This window comes from Oryx dammah, unplaced genomic scaffold (assembly GCF_014754425.2).
Source record: "Oryx dammah isolate SB20612 unplaced genomic scaffold, SCBI_Odam_1.1 HiC_scaffold_4, whole genome shotgun sequence".
Taxonomy (NCBI): domain Eukaryota; kingdom Metazoa; phylum Chordata; class Mammalia; order Artiodactyla; family Bovidae; genus Oryx; species Oryx dammah.
In genome coordinates this window covers 11,834,083-11,853,545 of record NW_024070188.1, presented here as the reverse complement: position 1 = coordinate 11,853,545, position 19,463 = coordinate 11,834,083, and the positions used below count along the sequence as shown (strand labels likewise).

The 19,463-nt window shown below is 37.4% G+C and overlaps 1 protein-coding gene across 1 annotated transcript in view; it reads right to left on the bottom strand.

Moving 5' to 3' along the window:
* The window catches only part of LOC120863099 (lysosomal-associated transmembrane protein 4B-like), a 67,864-nt gene extending 50,100 nt beyond the window's left edge, over positions 1-17,764 (bottom strand). Inside the window, exons 1-2 of the mRNA XM_040239331.1 lie at positions 17,688-17,764; positions 2,077-2,566 (exon numbers count right to left, since the gene is read on the bottom strand). Coding sequence (XP_040095265.1) covers positions 2,077-2,566; positions 17,688-17,764 — 567 coding nt within the window. The remainder of the gene's footprint in view (positions 1-2,076; positions 2,567-17,687) is intronic.
* Positions 17,765-19,463: the final 1,699 nt, after the last annotated feature.

Genomic DNA, 19,463 nt, shown 5'->3' with positions numbered 1-19,463 from the left:
CAAGAGTCCTCCAACACCACAATTTAAAGGCATCAATTCTTTGGCTTACATCCATTTCATAGATTACCATTTTTATTAATTCATGGTCTGAGACTGATTTGCATAATTCTGTTTATTACCATTAAAAATATATTTTTTGATTCAAATACACTCTCATTATTTTTAAAGTTTTGTTTTAGTCTCACAGACATGGTAGACATAATCAATCTGGCACAAAGTAGCCATTCTCTCTATTTTCTAAAGAGTTTTTTAGAACTACAAAGTCTGGAAAGCTAAAATCTGTATTTCCAAGGTTAACTGGCAATTTCAAATGTAGATGTGAAATAGATCACACTGAAAATGTAAGATCCTTGATCCAAACCTCAAGATTGGGAAGGTGTGGGTAAAGCAGAGGACTTCTTATTTTGTCTCTTGCAGCTAGCAAGTAAGGACAAAGATGGTATTGCCTCAGTGCCAGGTCACTAAGCTTACAAGCACTTGCAATGGAGGCACGAGCAGCAGTCTCCAGATGCTGGATCACAGCTCCAGGGTCGTGCTCTTGACCTTGACAGTTCAGGTGGAGTTTGCGTGATTACCCACTTCTCTGATCACGGCAAAGGTAGCAGCAACCCTGCAGGCCCATTGGGCAGTGTGATTCTGGGAATCATAGCCTAGTTCCCTTCTCTTTCCAGCCATTTTGTGTGAACTAAATTATCTGAGTCAAATGTCTTTTGCTTTAAATAACTAGACTTGGGAATTCCCTGGCTGTCCAGGTCTTAGGACATTAGGCTTCCATTGCAGGAGGCACGGGTTTGATCCTTGCTCTGAGAACTAAGATCCTGCATGCTACACCATCAAAAAAAAAAAAAGATAAATAAAATTAAACAATAATTTTTAAAATAAATAATTCTACATATGCTGTTGCTAAGTTGCTTCAGTTGTGTCCGACTCTGTGTGACCCCATAGACAGCAGCCCACCAGGCTCCCTGTCCCTGGGATCCTCCAGGCAAGAACACTGGAGTGGGTTGCCATTTCCTTCTCCAAAGCATGAAAGTGAAAAGTGAAAGTGAAGTTGCTCAGTCGTGTCCAACCCTCAGCGACCCCATGGACTGCAGCCTACCAGGCCCCTCCGTCCATGGGATTTTCCAGGCAAGAGTACTGGAGTGGGGTGCCATTGCCTTCTCTGATATGCAGAGTACGTCATATGAAATGCCCAGGGGGATGAAGCACAAGCTGGAATCAAGATGTAGTGTCGTTGCTGGTAACATAAACCAGGACATCAGAGGAGTACCTGCCATTGATATATCGGTTCGGTTCAGTTCAGGTCAGTTCAGTCGCTCAGTCATGTCTGACTCTTTGCGACTCCAAGAATAGCACCATGCCAGGCCTCCCTGTCCATCATCAACTCCTGGAGCTCACTCAGACTCATATCCATCGAGTCAGTGATGCCATCCAGCCATCTCATCCTCTGTCGTCCCCTTCTCCTCCTGCCCCCAATCCCTCCCAGCATGAGAGACTTTTCCAATGAGTCAACTCTTCACATGAGGTGGCCAAAGTATTGGAGTTTCAGCTTCAGCATCATTCCCTCAAAGAAATCCCAGGGCTGATCTCCTTCTGAATGGACTGGTTGGATCTTCTTGCATTCCAAGGGACTCTCAAGAGTCTTCTCCAACACCACAGTTCAAAACCATCAATTCTTCAGTGCTCAGCTTTCTTCACAGTCCAACTCTCACATCCATACATGAACACTGGAAAAATCATAGCCTTGACTAGACGGATCTTTGTTGCCAAAGTAATGTCTCTGCTTTTCAATATGCCATCTAGCTTGGTCATAACTTTCCTTCCAAGGAGTAAGCGTCTTTTAATTTCATGGCTGCAATCACCATCTGCAGTGATTTGGGAGCCCCCAAAAATAAAGTCTGACACTGTTTCCACTGTTTCCCCATCTATTTCCCATGAAGTGATGGGACCAGATGCCATGATCCTTGTTTTCTGAATGTTGAGCTTTAAGCCAACTTTTTCACTCTCCTCTTTCACTTTCATCAAGAGGCTTTTTAGCTCCTCTTCACTTTCTGCCATAAGGGTGGTGTCATCTGCATATCTGAGGTTATTGATATTTCGGTAGCAGTTCCAAACACAGCTAATCAAGTAACCCTTAAAAGTCAAGATAATGCTGGTAAACAGAAGAATAACGAGGACCAAACAGGTAGGATTCACTGACATGATATCATCTTTGTAAGGAAAATCAGGAGGCAGCTGTTGTATGTATTCCTGGATGGAGTTTGGATAAACAGGTATGGTGACCGCAACCAAGGTGTTCAGGGAAAAATCAAAGATCTGGTAGCAGAAGAATGGGATGACCCAGGCTGTGTATTGCTTGTATGCTCTGTACGTAACCATAGCACAGATAAGGATCATGAGAACAGAAATCACGATGGCAATGCACATGTTGGCATCATCCATGAACTCAAAGTCACCCCCGAGTTCAGAACTTGAAAAGTGGTGATAATCTGGATCAGCCAGGGTGCCCAACAGAATCAGCAGTACGGCGGCATTGAGGATCAGGTACCAGACACCGAGCAGGACGCTGCATAGTAGTCTGTATGTGTCAATCCCAGTGTCCCAATTTATCCTTCCCCCTCTGTTTGTTTTCTACATCTGTAATTGTATTTCTGCTTTGTAGATAAATTTATCTGTTCTCTTTTTTTAGTTTCACATATAACTGATATCATATGATATTTGTCTTCCTTTGTCTAACTTAACCTATTGTTTTTAAATAATTAGAGAGTATTGTATTGTATTGAGTTGTGTTATATTGTATTGAAGTCTTTGACAGTTGTGGGTTTTTTTTTTAATTTTCTCTTTGATTTATAATGTATTTTCAGTCATGTCTTTTGATATTCTACTTGCTTTGTAAGTTTCATTTTGTTAGAATTTCATTGTATTTTAGTATCTTTCACCTACTAAAAAATGACCACTTTGTTCATTTTAATGCTTTTCTTTTTCTTTAAACTCTTTCTCATCTGATACCTCTGGAGAAGGAAATGGCAACCCGCTCCAGTGTTCTTGCCTGGAGAATCCCAGGGACGGGGGAGCCTGGTGGGCTGCCATCTATGGGGTCACACAGAGTCGGACACAACTGAAGCTACTTAGCAGCAGCAGCATCTGATACCAGTATTTCGATTTGGAGCATCATTTTTATTGCATTCATTTGATATAAATTTGTTCATTTTATTTTTAACCTCTATACATGACTTTGATTTTATACATATAGCAGTCTATTTACAAATAAGAATTAGTTGACTATCTGAGATGAGATGATAATGTGTGAATAAAGTAAAAAGCGGGAACTTCAAATGGGTCCAACTTACAACCAGTTCAACTATTACTCAACCTTGATAATATCAATCTAATCTAAGACAGCTTGGTTTAAGTAAATTGTCAAAGTAATATTATCAACATATAACTTCTGCCTTTTGCCATGACATAAAATCTAACTCTGCCTTAAGACACAAAGTGCTGGTCACACTTAGTAAGGAAAAATAATCATGGCCCGTGACAGGTAAACTTCCACATAAACCATGACTTTTTATATCAATGCAATTTCATAAAACTAACTTTATGAAAATATTTAAGCAACAATTAAGGACATATTGTGCTCATTTCACATGCTAGTAAGGTTATGCTCAAAATCATTCAAGATAGGTTTCAGCAGTATGTGAACCAAGAACTTGCAGATGTAAAACTTGGATTTAGAAAAGGCAGAGGAATCAGATCAAATTGCCAACATTTGCTAGATCATAGAGAAAGCAAGGGAATTCCAGAAAAACATCTATTTCTGCTTCATTAACTAAGCCAAAACCTTTGACTGTGTGGATCACAACAAACTGTGGAAAATTCTTAAAGAGATGGGAATACCAGACCACTTTATCTATCTCCTGAGAAACCTGTATGCGAGTCAAGAAGCAACAGTTAGAACTGGACATGGAACAACAGACCAGTTCCAAATTGTAGAAAGAGTACATCAAGCCTGTATATTGTCACTCTGCTTATCTAACTTTTATGCAGAGTTCCTCATGAGAAATATGCCAGGTTGGATGAATCACAGGCTGAAATTAAGATTGCCAGGAGAAATATCAACAACCTCAAATATGCAGATGATACCACTCTCAATAGCATAAAGTGAAGAGGAACTAAAGAGCCTCTTGATGTGGGCAAAAGAGGAGAGTGAAAAAGCTGGCTTGAAACTCAACATTCAGAAAACTAAGATCATGGCATCTGGTTCCATCACTTTACGGCAAATAGAAGGGGGGAAAGTGGAAGCAGTGACAGATGTTATTTTCTTGGACTTCAAAATCACTGCAGATGGTGACTGCAGCCATGAAATTGAAAGACCCTTGCTCCTTGGAAAGAAAGCTATGACAAACCTAGACAGGGTATTAAAAACTAGAGACATCACTTTGCTAACAAAGATTCATACAGTCAAAGCTATGGTTTTTCAGTAGCCACATATGGATGTGAGAGTTGGACCATAAAGACGCCTGAAAGCTGAAGAACTAATGCTTTTGAATTGTGACGCTGGAGAAGATTCTTGAGAGTCCCTCAGACTGAAAGAAGACCAAATCAGTCAATTCTAAAGGAAATCAACCCTGAAAATTGATTGGAAAGTCTGATGCTAAAGCTCCAATCCTTTGGCCATTTGATGCGGAGAACTGACTCATTGGACAAGACCTTGATGCTGGGAAAGGTTGAAGGAAAAAGGAGAGGGGGTTGGCAGAGGATTAGATGGTTAGATAGCATCACCAACTCAATGGATATGAGTTTTCACAAACTCCGGGAGTGACAAGGAAGCCTGGCGTGCTGCAGTCCACGGGGTAGCATAGTTGGACACAACTTAGTGACAGAACAACAGCAAGGAATTTTAAAAACATTATATCTGAATTTAGAAAACACACATATAAATGTAGAAGCGGCTCTGATAAGCAGCACTTACAGAATGTTGCCTTAACACAAGGTGAATCAGCTTTGATTAGTCGAGTTTCCATTGCAATTATTGTCTTAATTGCCCATTTTGAGATTAATCATGTAGGGCACTCTTGCTACTAGTTAATCTATGGTTGAAAAGGAATGAAAAGAATATAGAAAAGGAACTCAGATCATGTTAGTTTTCTATTGCTGCAAACAAATTACCACAATCTTAGAGACTTAAGACAACATCCACTTAATGTCTCACAGTATCTATAAGTCAGAAGTCCAGGCACAGTGCAGCTGGGGTCTCTGCTGGGGTCTAACACGGATGTAACCAAGATTTTGGCCTAGGCTGTGTTCCCATCTGGGGCTCAGAGTCCTATTCCAAGCTCATTCAGGTTGTTGGCAGAACTTGGTCTCTTGCAGCTGTAGGACTGGGGTCCCCAGGGACTGATCTCAGATTTTAGAGACAACTCTCAGATCCTAGCCACGTGGCCCTGTCACAATTCGGCAGCTTCTTTAAAGCCAGCAGGAAAATGTCCGTCCACACAACACAACCTAATCAAGGGGGTAATAACCCATCATATTCATAGGTATTCTCCATTCTCCAGGTCGTGCAGCTTGTGTGCACCAACAGGAGGAAATTAGGAGGCCACCTTAGATTCTGCCTACCCCATGATGGTTACAGGGAGATTTTTAATACAGTGTCAAAAGCCTGACCTATTGTGTATCAAATGAATGCATAGAAGACAAGTTCCTGACCTGAAGAAAAGGAACTGTGTTCTCAACAAAAATAGATATGGAACAACTCAGGAAAAATAAACAAAGGAATCAAGCATTTTAAAATAGAATTTAGCTACAATGTAATAGGATAGATTTTTTTTCTTAAAATTGAGAGTTAGCATTTAAACAATTGTTTTATTATTTTTGAAGTGAAATTGTAATGTTTTTGATTATAAATATACTGCTCAGTGATACAATAAACAGTCAACGTGGAATGCTCTGTGACACACCAGATGGATAATACAATTCAGACCATCTCTCCATCTTCAGGTTCCTGTCCTCCACAAAGACCTAAAACTGATTGAAATGACCTGAAAGACCATAGTTTTAAACTATGCTGCAAAGTGCAATATTAACAGTAATCCACTAACAACTCAACTCAGTAATCAGTAAATATCTTGAGAGAAACAACTCACTATACTCAGTTAAATAATTTTAAATGATTGTTTTATAAGTCTAATATGTTTCCTTTGTTCCACTTGCTTTTTTTATTTTAAAGTGAATCGAGAGACTGGGATTGACATATATTAATATATACGACTGTATGTAAAATGGGCTTTCCTAGTGGCTCAGTGGGAGAGAATCCACTTGCCAAAGCAAGACACATGGGTTTGATCCCTGGGGTTGAGAAGATGACCTGGAGAAGGAAATGGCAATCCACTCCAGTATTCTTGCCTAGAAAATCCCACGGACAGAAGAGCTTGGCAGGCTACAGTCCATGGGGTTGCAATAGAGTCAGATATGACTTAGAGACTAAAAACCAATAATAATATATAAAATAAGTAACTAATAAGAATTTACTGTATATCACTGGGAACTGTATTCAATACTCTGTGGTGATCTAAATGGGAAGGAAATCTAAAAAGACTGCACATATAGTTATAGGTATATAGATATAAATGATTCATTTTGCTATTTAGTGGAAACTAACACAACATATTAAAACACCTATACTCCAATAAAATTTAATTTGCAAAAGTGAAATATCATAGGTTGTTACCCTGATTCCTATATTACCATAAAGTATTTTCAATAAAACCCTGAAGGTTAAAGATCACTTTGTCTCTTAAACAACATCACAATCTCTTTTTTGGATGACATAATCTTTTTAATAATTCAAGTATTTTCTAGGTAATTATTAATTTCCAATATTTAGACTTTGCTTTCTAATTTCTAGATATGGGAAATTGTGTTCTAAAGCATAATTTGCTTTAATTGCCTTTTCCCATATACTCTATTTGCTAAAACCATAAAGTCAAAATAGTTTTAAAGGCTGAAAGAAATTCCCTACATTTGACAATGTATTAGCATATCAAATGACTTCTGCTTTTATTAAAAGAAAATTAAGACATTGAAATACAGAGTAATATAAAACTGAACATATGCACAAAATTTCCACCAGAAAGGATATAAAACAAAATGTTAAATCTGTATGTATAATGTATGTTATGCTTCAGTTTCCATAGCAACTTCTTTGACAGATGTTAACAGGGATATTGCTGTAAAATATAAAATAGCATAAAACAAAGTTATGCACATTTTCAATCAGAGATTAGCTTACTACACACAGAAGAGCAGAAACTAAACCACATGATATTTCTGTTCTAAACAGTAATGGTGACAAAGATGGTGACAAGTCTGAGAGGTTTACACTACAGCATTAACACTGGAGATAAATCATTCAAACATCCAACTGCATAGCTCTTATAATGGCATTAATAATCTGGACAAGGAATTTTGATGAAAAAGCAATTGGGTCTGTGAGCAGAGTATTGTCTACACTGTAATCCTGTAAGGATTTTTTTTCTATGAGCACAGCCTCACTGTCACTGTTAAATGGGTAATTAGCTTAATATCTTGCTTTGTTTGGTACAGAGGAACCTATTTCCAGGGCAGGAATAGAGACCCAGAAGTAGAAAACAGACATATGGACATGGGTGTAGGGGAAGGGAAGGTGGGATGAATTAGGAGATTAGGATTGAATATATACAATACCATGTGTCAAATAGCTAGCTAGTGGGAACATGCTCTAAAGCACAGGAAGCTCAACTCTGTGATGACCTCGATGGGTGGGATGAGGAGGAAGTGGGAGGGAGGCCCAAGAAGAAGGGGATATTTGCCTACATACAGCTGATTCACTTTGCTGTACAGCAGAAACTAACACAACAGTGTAAAGCGATTAGACTCCAATAAAAAATTAATTGAGCCCCTTTTGCTATAACAAGATAGAAATCCAGTTCAAAATGACTTCAATAGAAAGGAATATTTTCTTAACTAGAAAATCTAAGAAATAGGACTGTCTTTAAGTTTCTCTTTTATTTTCTCTTGGATGTTCATTGCCCAACATATCTCACTCTATTAAGGTCACAGACGATCTTCACATTGCAAGCCAATAACAAATTTTTGGCTTTATATTATGTCACGTATCAGCACCATTTGTCCTAATCATTCATTACAGCTTGACTCTCTTTCTTTGCTTATCTGCCTAGATACTGGTACAGAAATTAGCTTTTTTTTGTTTTGTTTTCCAAAACACTCAGATTATTTAACACATTGGACCAAATCTTCTAAACGTTTTCCATGTCACTCAGAACAAAAGAATGAGCCTTCAAGCCCTCTGTATGCATGCAGGTCATTATGACAGAAACAATTTCAGTGTGGATGAAGGCAAAGCAAAGTTCATCGAAGACTTACTGAGATGAAAGGGGAGTAAACTAAATAATGCTTTCAAATAGTTATCATAAAGAAAGAAACAATTTAGGATTTTAAAAATATTTTATATAATGTTTTTATATACATATAAGATGATGTATAAACATAGCCTGAATAAGTACCCTACATTAAATTTAACTTTTTCCTTAAATAGAAAATATTTTGTACAATACAAAGCCATAAACCTTTTTAAAAAGCATTCAGTTATACAGAATTTTATTATGCATAATTCTTGGTTTATGACACATTCTTGCTATGATCTATTTCAAATTAGTCCTTTCCCCCTAAATTCTTGAATTTATGAGTATATGTCCTCATTATGATTTTAATGGCTTCAAGATCTATAGTAAATAACACCCATGTCATTCTTGATATTATTTTCATATTCTCTCTTTCAATCCTTGTCAGTCTCTCTAGAGGTTTATCAATTATGCTGCTTTTCTTCAGAGTCAGCTTTCTGTTATTGACTTTTCTCTGCCATTTTCCTGTTTTCAATAGATTTCTTCTCTTTTCTTTATTATTCAGTAATAAAGAGTCAGTATTTCACCATTAAGCATAACATTAGCTGTAAGTTTTTCATAGATAATCTTTATCAAATTGAAACTGTTCAATTCCAAATTTTTAAGTGCATTATCAAGAATGGATGTTGAACTTTTCAAATACTTTTTATGTCTCTCCTGACATGATCATATTTCTTTTCCTCTTTTGTTTGTTAATGTTGTGCATTACTTTAGCACAAACAAATCAAAACCTCAGGCCTGTCTTCAAACTAGTGTATTCTTTTTAGAGTCTTCAAAATTGAGTGGTGTAAGTTTACATTAGGACCCCCTTTCTCTGTATCATTTCCTCAGAGCATTTAGAGACATTCTCATAACTATTTTTTTTAATTCCATTAAGTATTTACATGTATTTGATACTTGGCAAGGCGACACTGGTAGGTAGGACGGCTATGAAAGGGACCAGTGAAGATAAAGAAGGATGGTTCTGAGTGTCATTTTTCTTAAGCTTTAAAGCACTATTATTTAATTAGAACAAAAGCAGTACTGATGAGATTCAAATTAAGTTTGTGAAATAGGCAAAATAACTAAAGCAGTATCACATATGATATGTAAAATACCATCAACATGGTATAGATTCATATGTGTTGAACTTTGGTTTCTCTGAAATGGGTGAATGTTTTTGATGCTGAATATAAGAGTTTTTCAAAAGGAATGATCAGAGGACATAAGCTGCTTCAGGAGTAATTTAGTTTTTCAGATGTGGTCTTAATAGTCAAATAATTATATGTTGAAAATTTTAAACAAATTGTCTTTCAGAATGAAAAATCCCACACAGCAATTATCTTTGATAGACAAATAAGTAAAAGATAAAATTAATTCAGTGATATACTTAAATTCCATATATACACACCCACCCAAAATATCAAATATAATATGATAAACAACTGAAGTGTATATTGTGTGATTTAGGTAGTTTTAAATCTATAACTAGTAGCCAAATAATGTAAATGTTTTCATTAATCTATATTTCTAAGTTTACTTTGGAATTTGTTTGCCTTTGCTGTTATGTATTTGGGGAGTCAATGAAGTCTTAGTAGAATGTTGATACCTTATCTGTTCTCTTCAGTAGCAACAGGCAATTTTTTTCATGAGCAGATTACAGACTGGAATTGCTTCTCTTTAGGTTATTATTGTTCTACTCAGATTTTCTTTTTCAACAAGTCTATATTACCTGCAGAAGAAAGACCAAAATGATGAATTCTACATCTAAGGCCCTTCAGAATCTGCTACTAAACAACATTTCCTATCCTAATTTCCAAGTTTTTTTCAGTTAATAACTCAACATTCTAGCCAAATTGGAAGACATTACATCTTTTGAGAACTTTAAATTTTCACAGTTTGGCGACTTTGATTCTGTGTTCTCTCTTCCTGGAAATCATTTACACTCATCATTTTATGCCAAAACTCTTATCTATCTAGATTGTAGATAATAGTTCAAACAACACATCCTCCAAAAACCTTCAAATTATAGAACCAAATAAAGTCTAATATTTAAAGAAATTCTGAATAACTCTCTGAGTGATAGGTTAATTTTCATATTTAAGTAGGCACTTGAGAAATCTGAATGCAGGTAAGGAAGCAACAGTTAGAAGTGGATATGGTCCACCGACTTGTTCAAAATAGGAAAAGGAGTACATCAGGGCTGTATATTGTTACCCTGTTTATTGAACTTATATGCAGAGTGCATTATGAGAAACACTGGGCTGGATGAAGCACAAACTGGAATCAAGATTGCCAGGAGAAATATCAATAATCTCAGATATGCAGATGACACCACCTTTATGGCAGAAAGTGAAGAAGAACTAAAGAGCCTCTTGGTGAAGGTGAAAGAGGAGAGTGAAAAAGCTGGCTTAAAGCTCAACATTCAGAAAACTAAGATCATGGCATCTGGTCCCATCACTTCATGGGAAATAGATGGGGAAACAATGGAAACAGTGGCAGACTTTATTTTGGGGGCTTCAAAATCAGTGCAGATGGTGACTGCAGCCATGAAATTAAAAGACGCTTGCTCCTTGGAAGGAAAGTTATGACCAACCTAGACAGCATATTAAAAAGCAGAGATATTACTTTGCCAACAAAGGTCCATCTAATCAAAGCTTTGGTTTTTCCAGTAGTCATGCATGGACGTGAGAGTTGGACTATAAAGAAAGTTGAGCGCTGAAGAACTGATGCTTTTGAACTGGGTGTTGGAGAAGACTCTTGAGAGTCCCTTGGACTGCAAGGAGATCCACCCAGTCCGTTCTAAAGGAAATCAGTCCTGAATATTCATTGGAAGCTGAAATGCCAATACTTTCGCCACCTGCTGCAAAGAACTGACTCGTTGAAAAAGACCCTGATGCTGGGAAAGATTGAAGGTGGGAGGAGAAGGGAATGACAGGATGAGATGCTTGGATGGCATCACCGACTCAATGGACATGAGTTTGAATAAACTCCAGGAGTTGGTGATGAACAGGGAGGCCTGGTGTGCTGCAGTCCGTGGGGTCTCAGAGTCGGACACAAATGAGTGACTGGACTGAACTGAACTGACTGATGATTCTGTGTGGTCATGATTATAGTATTAACTGATGAGGCCCTGATTTTGCTATAGTGTGCTTTCTAGTAAAAGATACACACTCAAGCTTTGTCAGGAAGTTTACAGACGTACACATTGATAGAGGTAGAATGAAATTTTAAATTTTCTCATTTTCAGTATAGATAGGTTAAATCAATAATTAAGAATATTTATATTTTCCTTGCTCTATATGATTTTATGTGATATTAAATGATGTATCTTAGCAAATAGGTTTAGTGTCATTCTTTTGGAGGGTCTAGCAAGAAAGCCTATGTCTACATCTGCAGTATAAATACCTTACTGCCATTTACACAGCTGATTTTTCCAGATACCATGGACATCATAATTTAGGCAACCAAGCTTTAGAAAAGGCTAATTACTCCTGTGGGCCTATGACAGGCATGGGTTCATTCTGGTGATACTGCACCTTGAAACAACTCAGAGGCTTTCACTTTGGCCAACATGGGTGATAATATCAACCTTGGTGTTTTCTTGAGACACAAATGTTACAACAATCTTAACACTAACTGGTATTCTCATAGTAAAAATTATATCTGATCTCAGCTTCCCAAATGTAGATTATCTAAAGCACAAAAGTGATAAGCACAAAAAATCAAGCTTATTCAGACTTGAAATTCTAAATTTTTTTCTTTGATATATATCACAAAAAAGCTGAATTCATTTCATATTCATAATTTGCTGCATTCTATTTTTTATTAAGGACTTCCCAGGTGGTAAAAGAATCCACCTGCCAAGGCAAGACATACAGGAGGTGCAGGTTTGATTCCTGGTTGGGAAGATCCTCTGGAGAAGGAAATGGCAACCCTCCCCAGTATTCTCGCCTGGAAAAATCCCTTGGACAGAGGAGCCTGGCAAACTATAGTCCATAGGATCTCCAAGAGTCAGAAACAACTGAGCACATCACACACACATTTGTTATTAAATGGGTCTAGTAATGCTAGTAAGGCCTTCCAGGTGGCACCGGTGATAAAGATCCCAACTGCCAACACAGGAGATGCAAGAGACGCATCTTCAATCCCTGGAAGAAGGACATGGCAACCTGCTCTAGTATTCTTGCCTTGAGAATCCCATGAAAAGAGGAGCCTGGGGGACACGGCCTAGGGTAGCAAAGAGTCAGACACAACTGAAGTGACTTCGCATGCAATGCTAGCTAAGTCATCTGACCAGAATTTCTAAAAGTTTGATTTGTATACACTGAGGAACTATTTAAGTAAAGTTTGGTAGACAAGATCTTCAGACACATACAGCTCAATAGTCAGGGAGTAGTCAGCTACAACTGATTAAAATTTAAGTCACTGTCATCCAAAATTTAAAAAAAAACATAATTAGTACTTGGAAAATACAAGTATCTTTGACATAGCACTAATCTGTTCTGTACATGATACTGCATACTATAGCCTACTTGGCAAAGTCTTTGCATCTTGGTATTTTCATACCTAAACTTTTTGTAAGCTTTTCTTGAGTGTGCACATGTGCACACAGACACACACAAATGCACATACTTCATTTGGGGGTATTTCTCTTCAATTTCATATCTGGTATATAACTCTATCCATCCAATTACTCCATTGATAGATACCCTAATTAGATATTTACATCCCACATGCTCCTTTATGCTGCTTATCATTGTATTCCCAGTATCTTCTACCTCAGTGTCTGATACACAATAGATTAAACTCTTAGCAAATGAGAGAATCTGTCCCTTTTACATTATTTTTTATTTTTTTTTTAATAATTCACCATCTCACCACTAGTAACTTACCACCTCAGTGCAAAATGAATGCCTACTCTAATCACTAAAACCTCAAGTCTTTTGTCCTTTTTCACCTTATTCATACTAGCAAGTACTCATTTTAAGTTGGCAGTACTAACCACCACCTAGTGGCTAGGATGGGGAACTATATGGTTTGATATATGCTACCTGGCACCTTTTAAGAGATTTGGGAGGTCCACAGATGTGGAAATAGAGGTTATCAATGACAGCAGAAACAGCAAGTAAACCCCAGCAGAATCCAACCTAGGCTCTGGACAGCCTTGCTCCTCGACCCTCTCGTCCTGGGCTTAGATCTGTAATCCTCCTTTAAGATGTCTGCATGCAACAGTGAGGGACCCAATACCAGACTTCCCAGGCTCAAGTCTTATATCTCCCATTTACCCTCTGAATGATCTTAGACAAGCTATTTGATCTCCCTATGTAATAGCTGTCTTATCTATAAAACTGGGATAATAATATTACTATATGGATCTTCATGATGGTTCTATCCACACTGAGGTTCTTTGAAAAATAACTATAATAACTCGTGTGAAGAAATTAACACAGTGCCTAGCACTTAATTACAGCTCAATATTGAGTATAACTTTTTTATTGAGCTAGTTCATCTTCCTGGCTGGAATTGAAACCACGCTTGATTATACTCATTATACTCAGTGCAGTTTTTTTTTCCAGTTCAGGTCCTGGTTTCCATTTTCTTCTTCGTCTGCGCTTGTATCTGCTTCTGTCTTGCCCTGGCTCCATCCCCTTTGTAAGTCCAACGCTTGACTCCTCATGGTGATGGTGAAAAACAGGCTCATGCTCAGTCATGTCTGACTCTTTGAGACCCCACGGACTATAGCCTGCTAGGTTCCTCTGTTCATGGAATTTTCCAAGCAGGAATACTCGAGTGGGTTGTCATTTCCTTCTCTAGGGGATCTTCCTGACCCAGGAATAGAAACTGTCTCCTGCACTGCAGGCAGATTCTTCTCCGCTGAGCCAAAGACAAACATCTCTTCCCCAAAATCTACTTCTTTTCTGAGAAGATATGTGCCTGAAGTGAAGTTCCTGTATTTTCATTTCTATGACAATAGAGATAATTGCATCTTGGATAACTTTCCTTGTTTGTTAATTTCATTTTGATCACTTTTCCATTTTTACATATCTCTCATTGCACACTCTGTTTCTTCAAAGGGAAAAAAAAAATCATCATCTCTTTCTCCTACTCTTTTCTTCTGTGGTATTGTCATGAGGAATAACACAGATGTGGGTCTGTGGAACATTATGGGAACCAAGGCAAGAGAAAAGTTAAAAAATTTAAAGCAGACTTCCCTAATGGTCCAATAATTAAGACTCTGTCCTTCTACTGCAGGGGGTACAGGTTTGATCCCTGGTTGGGAAACTAAGATCCCACATACCACAAGGTACAGCCAAAAAATAACAAAACAAACTTCCTTAAAAAAAAGTTTTAACATAAAATTAGGCTTAAATCATATGAATGCTATTAATCTCTAAAGACCTTGAAAATGTCCATAAATCCACCTAAAAACATGCACAAACTTGCCATTTTCTAGCTTCTCATCTGACTGAAATACATTTTTCTTCAAGCTCCAATCTATGAAGAAATATTTTTAAACCTTTCCTATATAATTTTATTGTGACAAACTGAAAACATTTTCTGTAAGTGTTTATACTTCAAGCATATGTTTTATTTTATAAAGTGGGCATTTGTACCAATCCTGGAAACCTAACCACCACCATGAATATTGGTATCATAGGATAATGTAGGCCAAATGAATTTATGGTACTCAATTCACGTCTAAGTTAGGAACTGGATGTAAGAAGAAAGAATATGATATCCAAGTTGAATTATTCTGCTTGGCATGTCCTCCTGTTATCTAAGTTATTGAGTAATTTGATCTTAGTTGTTTTTTTTTTCTTCTCGGTGAAACAGCTATGCTTTGAAATTTAAAATAATCAGAACAGCATAATCAGATACATTTTACTCAGATTCCATCAAATATATCCTAAATATATTACCTGGTGATGACAGTCTTTTGTTCAGTGGGCTGCTCACAGTATGTTGAACAGTGGAAATATCACTCGTGGTGATGTTATATTTCTCAATAACAGGTCAGATGGTGGGAATTTCCTGGTTTGTTACCCTCAGTCAGGTAAGATAACTTGTTCTCAAATATTTGGATGAAGGTGCAATCTCTTTTGATAACAGCAGCTGTACAGATATAAGGTCTCATTCAGTTGGTTCCATTCTCAAACTGGACATTCTTCTACAAATCAGGTTAAAAGATGAAAGAGTAGATGCCAGTCCCATTTCCTTCTGATTTTTGTCTGTCATGGTTCCCACATTTGCCTCTGGTTTACTCAGAATGCACTGGCAAGTGACCCCAGAATAGACACAGAAAAATCAGTCAGAGGTCTGCTCAGATCGCAATAGATAAGACTTGCCTGCTTACAGTGCAGTCTTGTTGGCTTATGACTCTTACTTTTTAATATAATATAGAGTCTGAAAATTTTTATTTTGTAATTTAGATTTATTTATTATTTGATCCTAGATAAATCGCTGAAATTGGTACTCTTGCCTGGAAAATCCCATGGATGGAGGAGCCTGGTGGGCTGTAGTCCATGGGGTCACTGGGAGTCAGACACGACTGAGTGACTTCACTTTCACTTTTCACTCTCATGGAGAAGGAAATGGCAACCCACTCCAGTGTTCTTGCCTGGAGAATCCCAGGGACAGGGGAGCCTGGTGGGCTGCCGTCTATGGGGTCGCACGGAGTCGGACACGACTGAAGCGACTTAGCAGCAGCAGCAGCAGCATGAAAGGAAAGAAATCCTCAGTGCTAGAACTAACAGAATCCTTGTGTTATACATGATGGCTATCAGAAATGGGTATTAGTCATAAGGTTTCTGTGATGTTAGATATTTTTAAGTGTCAGAATTTTGCATCCAAGGTCCATACTGTAGAAATGAAGGAAGGAAACTGACACCTAAATGACTATTCTGTTAATATCTAGTGTGTGGGGGTTGAGGGGGGGAGGGAGGGGTGTTTCTGAAGTGCTGGTTCTAGGTTCTCCAGATTCTATCAGGTCTTATTAATTCACTGCCTAAAATTTGAAGATTTATTAAAAATGTTCTTCTTTCCTAAAATCACAAAAGGAAATGAGTTGATTTACCTGGAGATCTCTCATTACTCTTGGGAAAAAAATTTCCATTAAATTTGCACCTGCTTTAGAAATATTCAAGTTGACACACTCATGACACATGTGTTCATTCAAAGCAATTTTTTTCTAATTGTCTGTCAAACTGTGCAAGTGTTAAAAGTAGGCTGAGTCTCACTCACAAGGAGGGAAATAACACAAAAACATGTGATGGAACCAGACAATTATAAATCAACACAGATGTAAGAATAGGATAATATAAAGCAGTAATCTCAATACAGTATTCATTTTCAGAAAACAAACTATAGAAGGAAAGTTAAGCTGTATCCAGGTCAACACTGGACCATGTGAGAATTTAAGGAAGTTGGCAAAGGGAATATAAGAAAAGGAGGTCATGAATTGTATGACAGTGCAACTAGGGAGTGAAATACAAAACCAACATGCTATATACAAGACAAAAATGAAAGAGTAGTGAAAGTAAGATTCCATTAATTAATACGGAGTCCCTCAAAATGAAGTTCCATTTGTCTCAGAACAACTGGAGATGTTTTCATTATAACCAAGAGATAAAATATTTCATTACCTCGAATGTTGTAGATTACTTCTTACAATATAATATAAAGAAAATTTTAATCTGCTGATTGTTCTGAAAAATTTAGGTAGGTGAGGGTTCTTTACTATGCTATATAAAAGCTAATACTTAAAAAAAAGACATAAATAGTTAATTCTGGACATTAAATTTTAAGACATAAAACTAAATGCAAGAGAAATATTTAAGAACATTGTGAAAGTTAAGGGAGCAATAAAGAGCAATAATCAATCAAACAAATAGAACTACCAAGATGAAGCACACTGCCATTACTTTAGTGAGTGTGATAGTATTAACTGACTAACTTAAAATGTTTCTTCTAAACAGCTAATGAAAACGTTACTTGGGATTCAGAGAGTTTTCCAGAACAGAAGCTAGTAAAAACTCTGTTTCAATAGGAAGGGATATAAACATCCAGAAGAGCCATTCTCATTACAGCCCAGAGAAATGCAACATGTCATGGAAAGTTCCCTAATTCTTCATTTGATTTAAAGTACCACTGTTTAAAATATTGATTTCTCAACAAAAGTTGTTATTTCCATGTTTCTTTTTGTAGAAGGCTTCCTTGAGGACGTTTAATCCCCATCACCCTCACCATCCAACACCTACAAGAGTAATTACTTCATCTTTGCTCCACCTTGAATCTATTTCTGTCATAACAATATTACCCATTATTACATAGGAACAACTAACAACTAACACTTGTAACGAATGGGGAGCTCCTTAGGACCAATGTTCATTATATCCCTATAGCCTCATACACTGCCAGGCATCTATGAGGGATGTAAAAAACTATTAATAAATAAAAGTAGAAGTTTAACGTTTTCTTAGAATTAACATTAGCTGTTTGGAAAAAGTATATCATATTCCTTTGTACCATTCTGAATTTTTTCTTCTTATCCTTTACTATATTTGTCATGAAATAATTACCAATGCAAATAATTTTTAATGATTGCTTTCCCATCATATTAAGATACACAAGACAGTGATGTAATCTGTCACATCCATAGGTGTGAATCTCCAGTTTCTAGGATCGCTTAATAGGAGCACAATAAATGAGTGAAGGTTTGAATAAGGGAACACATAAAGACATGAATGCACAGAATTGTTTAAAGTACTTGCTGGCTTCCTTAATCGACTTTGATATGTATACATGGATATATATGTGCTGCTGCTGCTGCTAAGTCGCTTCAGTCGTGTCCAACTCTGTGCGACCCCATAGACGGCAGCCCACCAGGCTCCTCCGTCCATGGGATTCTCCAGGCAAGATCAATGGTGTGGGTTGCCATTGCCTTCTCCAGTATATATATATATATATATATATATATATATATATATATATATACACACACATTATGTTGCCTGGGCCAATGACATAACTAGAAGGCTCAGCACAAAATGTAAATGTGAAGTCTTTTCTTCATAAAGTGGGGGGGGAAATTCCATAAAATCACTAAAATGGAAAGCTTTTTCTTTTCTTCTGAAGTCTCTTAAATTGTCATGGTGTTTTTATTTCCTATTTAATGTCATTCTAAGTAAAGAAACAATTTAAATTGTTATCCTAAATATTATCTTATATTGTTCAGTGTTGGTTTCAAAGGCAAATCTAAAAAAAACTAACTCATGCAGAATCAATTTCAGTTTTGTAACTTGTACATGCATATGTATTTTGATGGTGTCAGCACAAAGGATATTCTGCATAAAACTAACTCATCTGTTTTATTTCAGTTTTTGATATGCATACTCTTCCATGCTATTTGTGGCTTATCCATGAGCGAGGAAGGACAGAGAAGAAAAGGAAATACGGGTTACCCTACCTTTCCTTTCCCTTCTGTAACAACGACTTTCATTGCATGCTTGTCTTGTATCTAATCTTAAGTCTTTCTGAGCTCCAACACACTGAATCCAGTGGAAGTCTGCATGGATGGGACATGAGGTAGGCTTTAAGCAAATGGGATGGTGAGGAACAGTGCCCACACTTACTGCTCGCAGCTTCTCTGCTCATGCGCATGCTCTACTATCCCATCAAACTCCACTTACAAACACAAGTTCTCAGATAAAAAGAGTAAAAATTGAAGGTGCACAAGAGGGCATTAATCCAAACATAGGGCATTTCTGAGGGCAAAGGCCCGTGTGGCCTGCACAGGTCATATGCCCATGAAGCCAGCCCTGTCTGGTGCCCTTGTTCACCTTTACACAACAACTCAACCCTCAATATTGGCCTGGAATTGGCACTAGCATCAGAAGGGAGGTGAATTAAGTTTTGCTGTATCTGGATCGTTGATTCAGTTCAGTCACTCAGTCGTGTCAGACTCTTTGAAACCCCACGAACCGCAGCACGCCAGGTCTCCCTGTCCATCACGAACTCCCG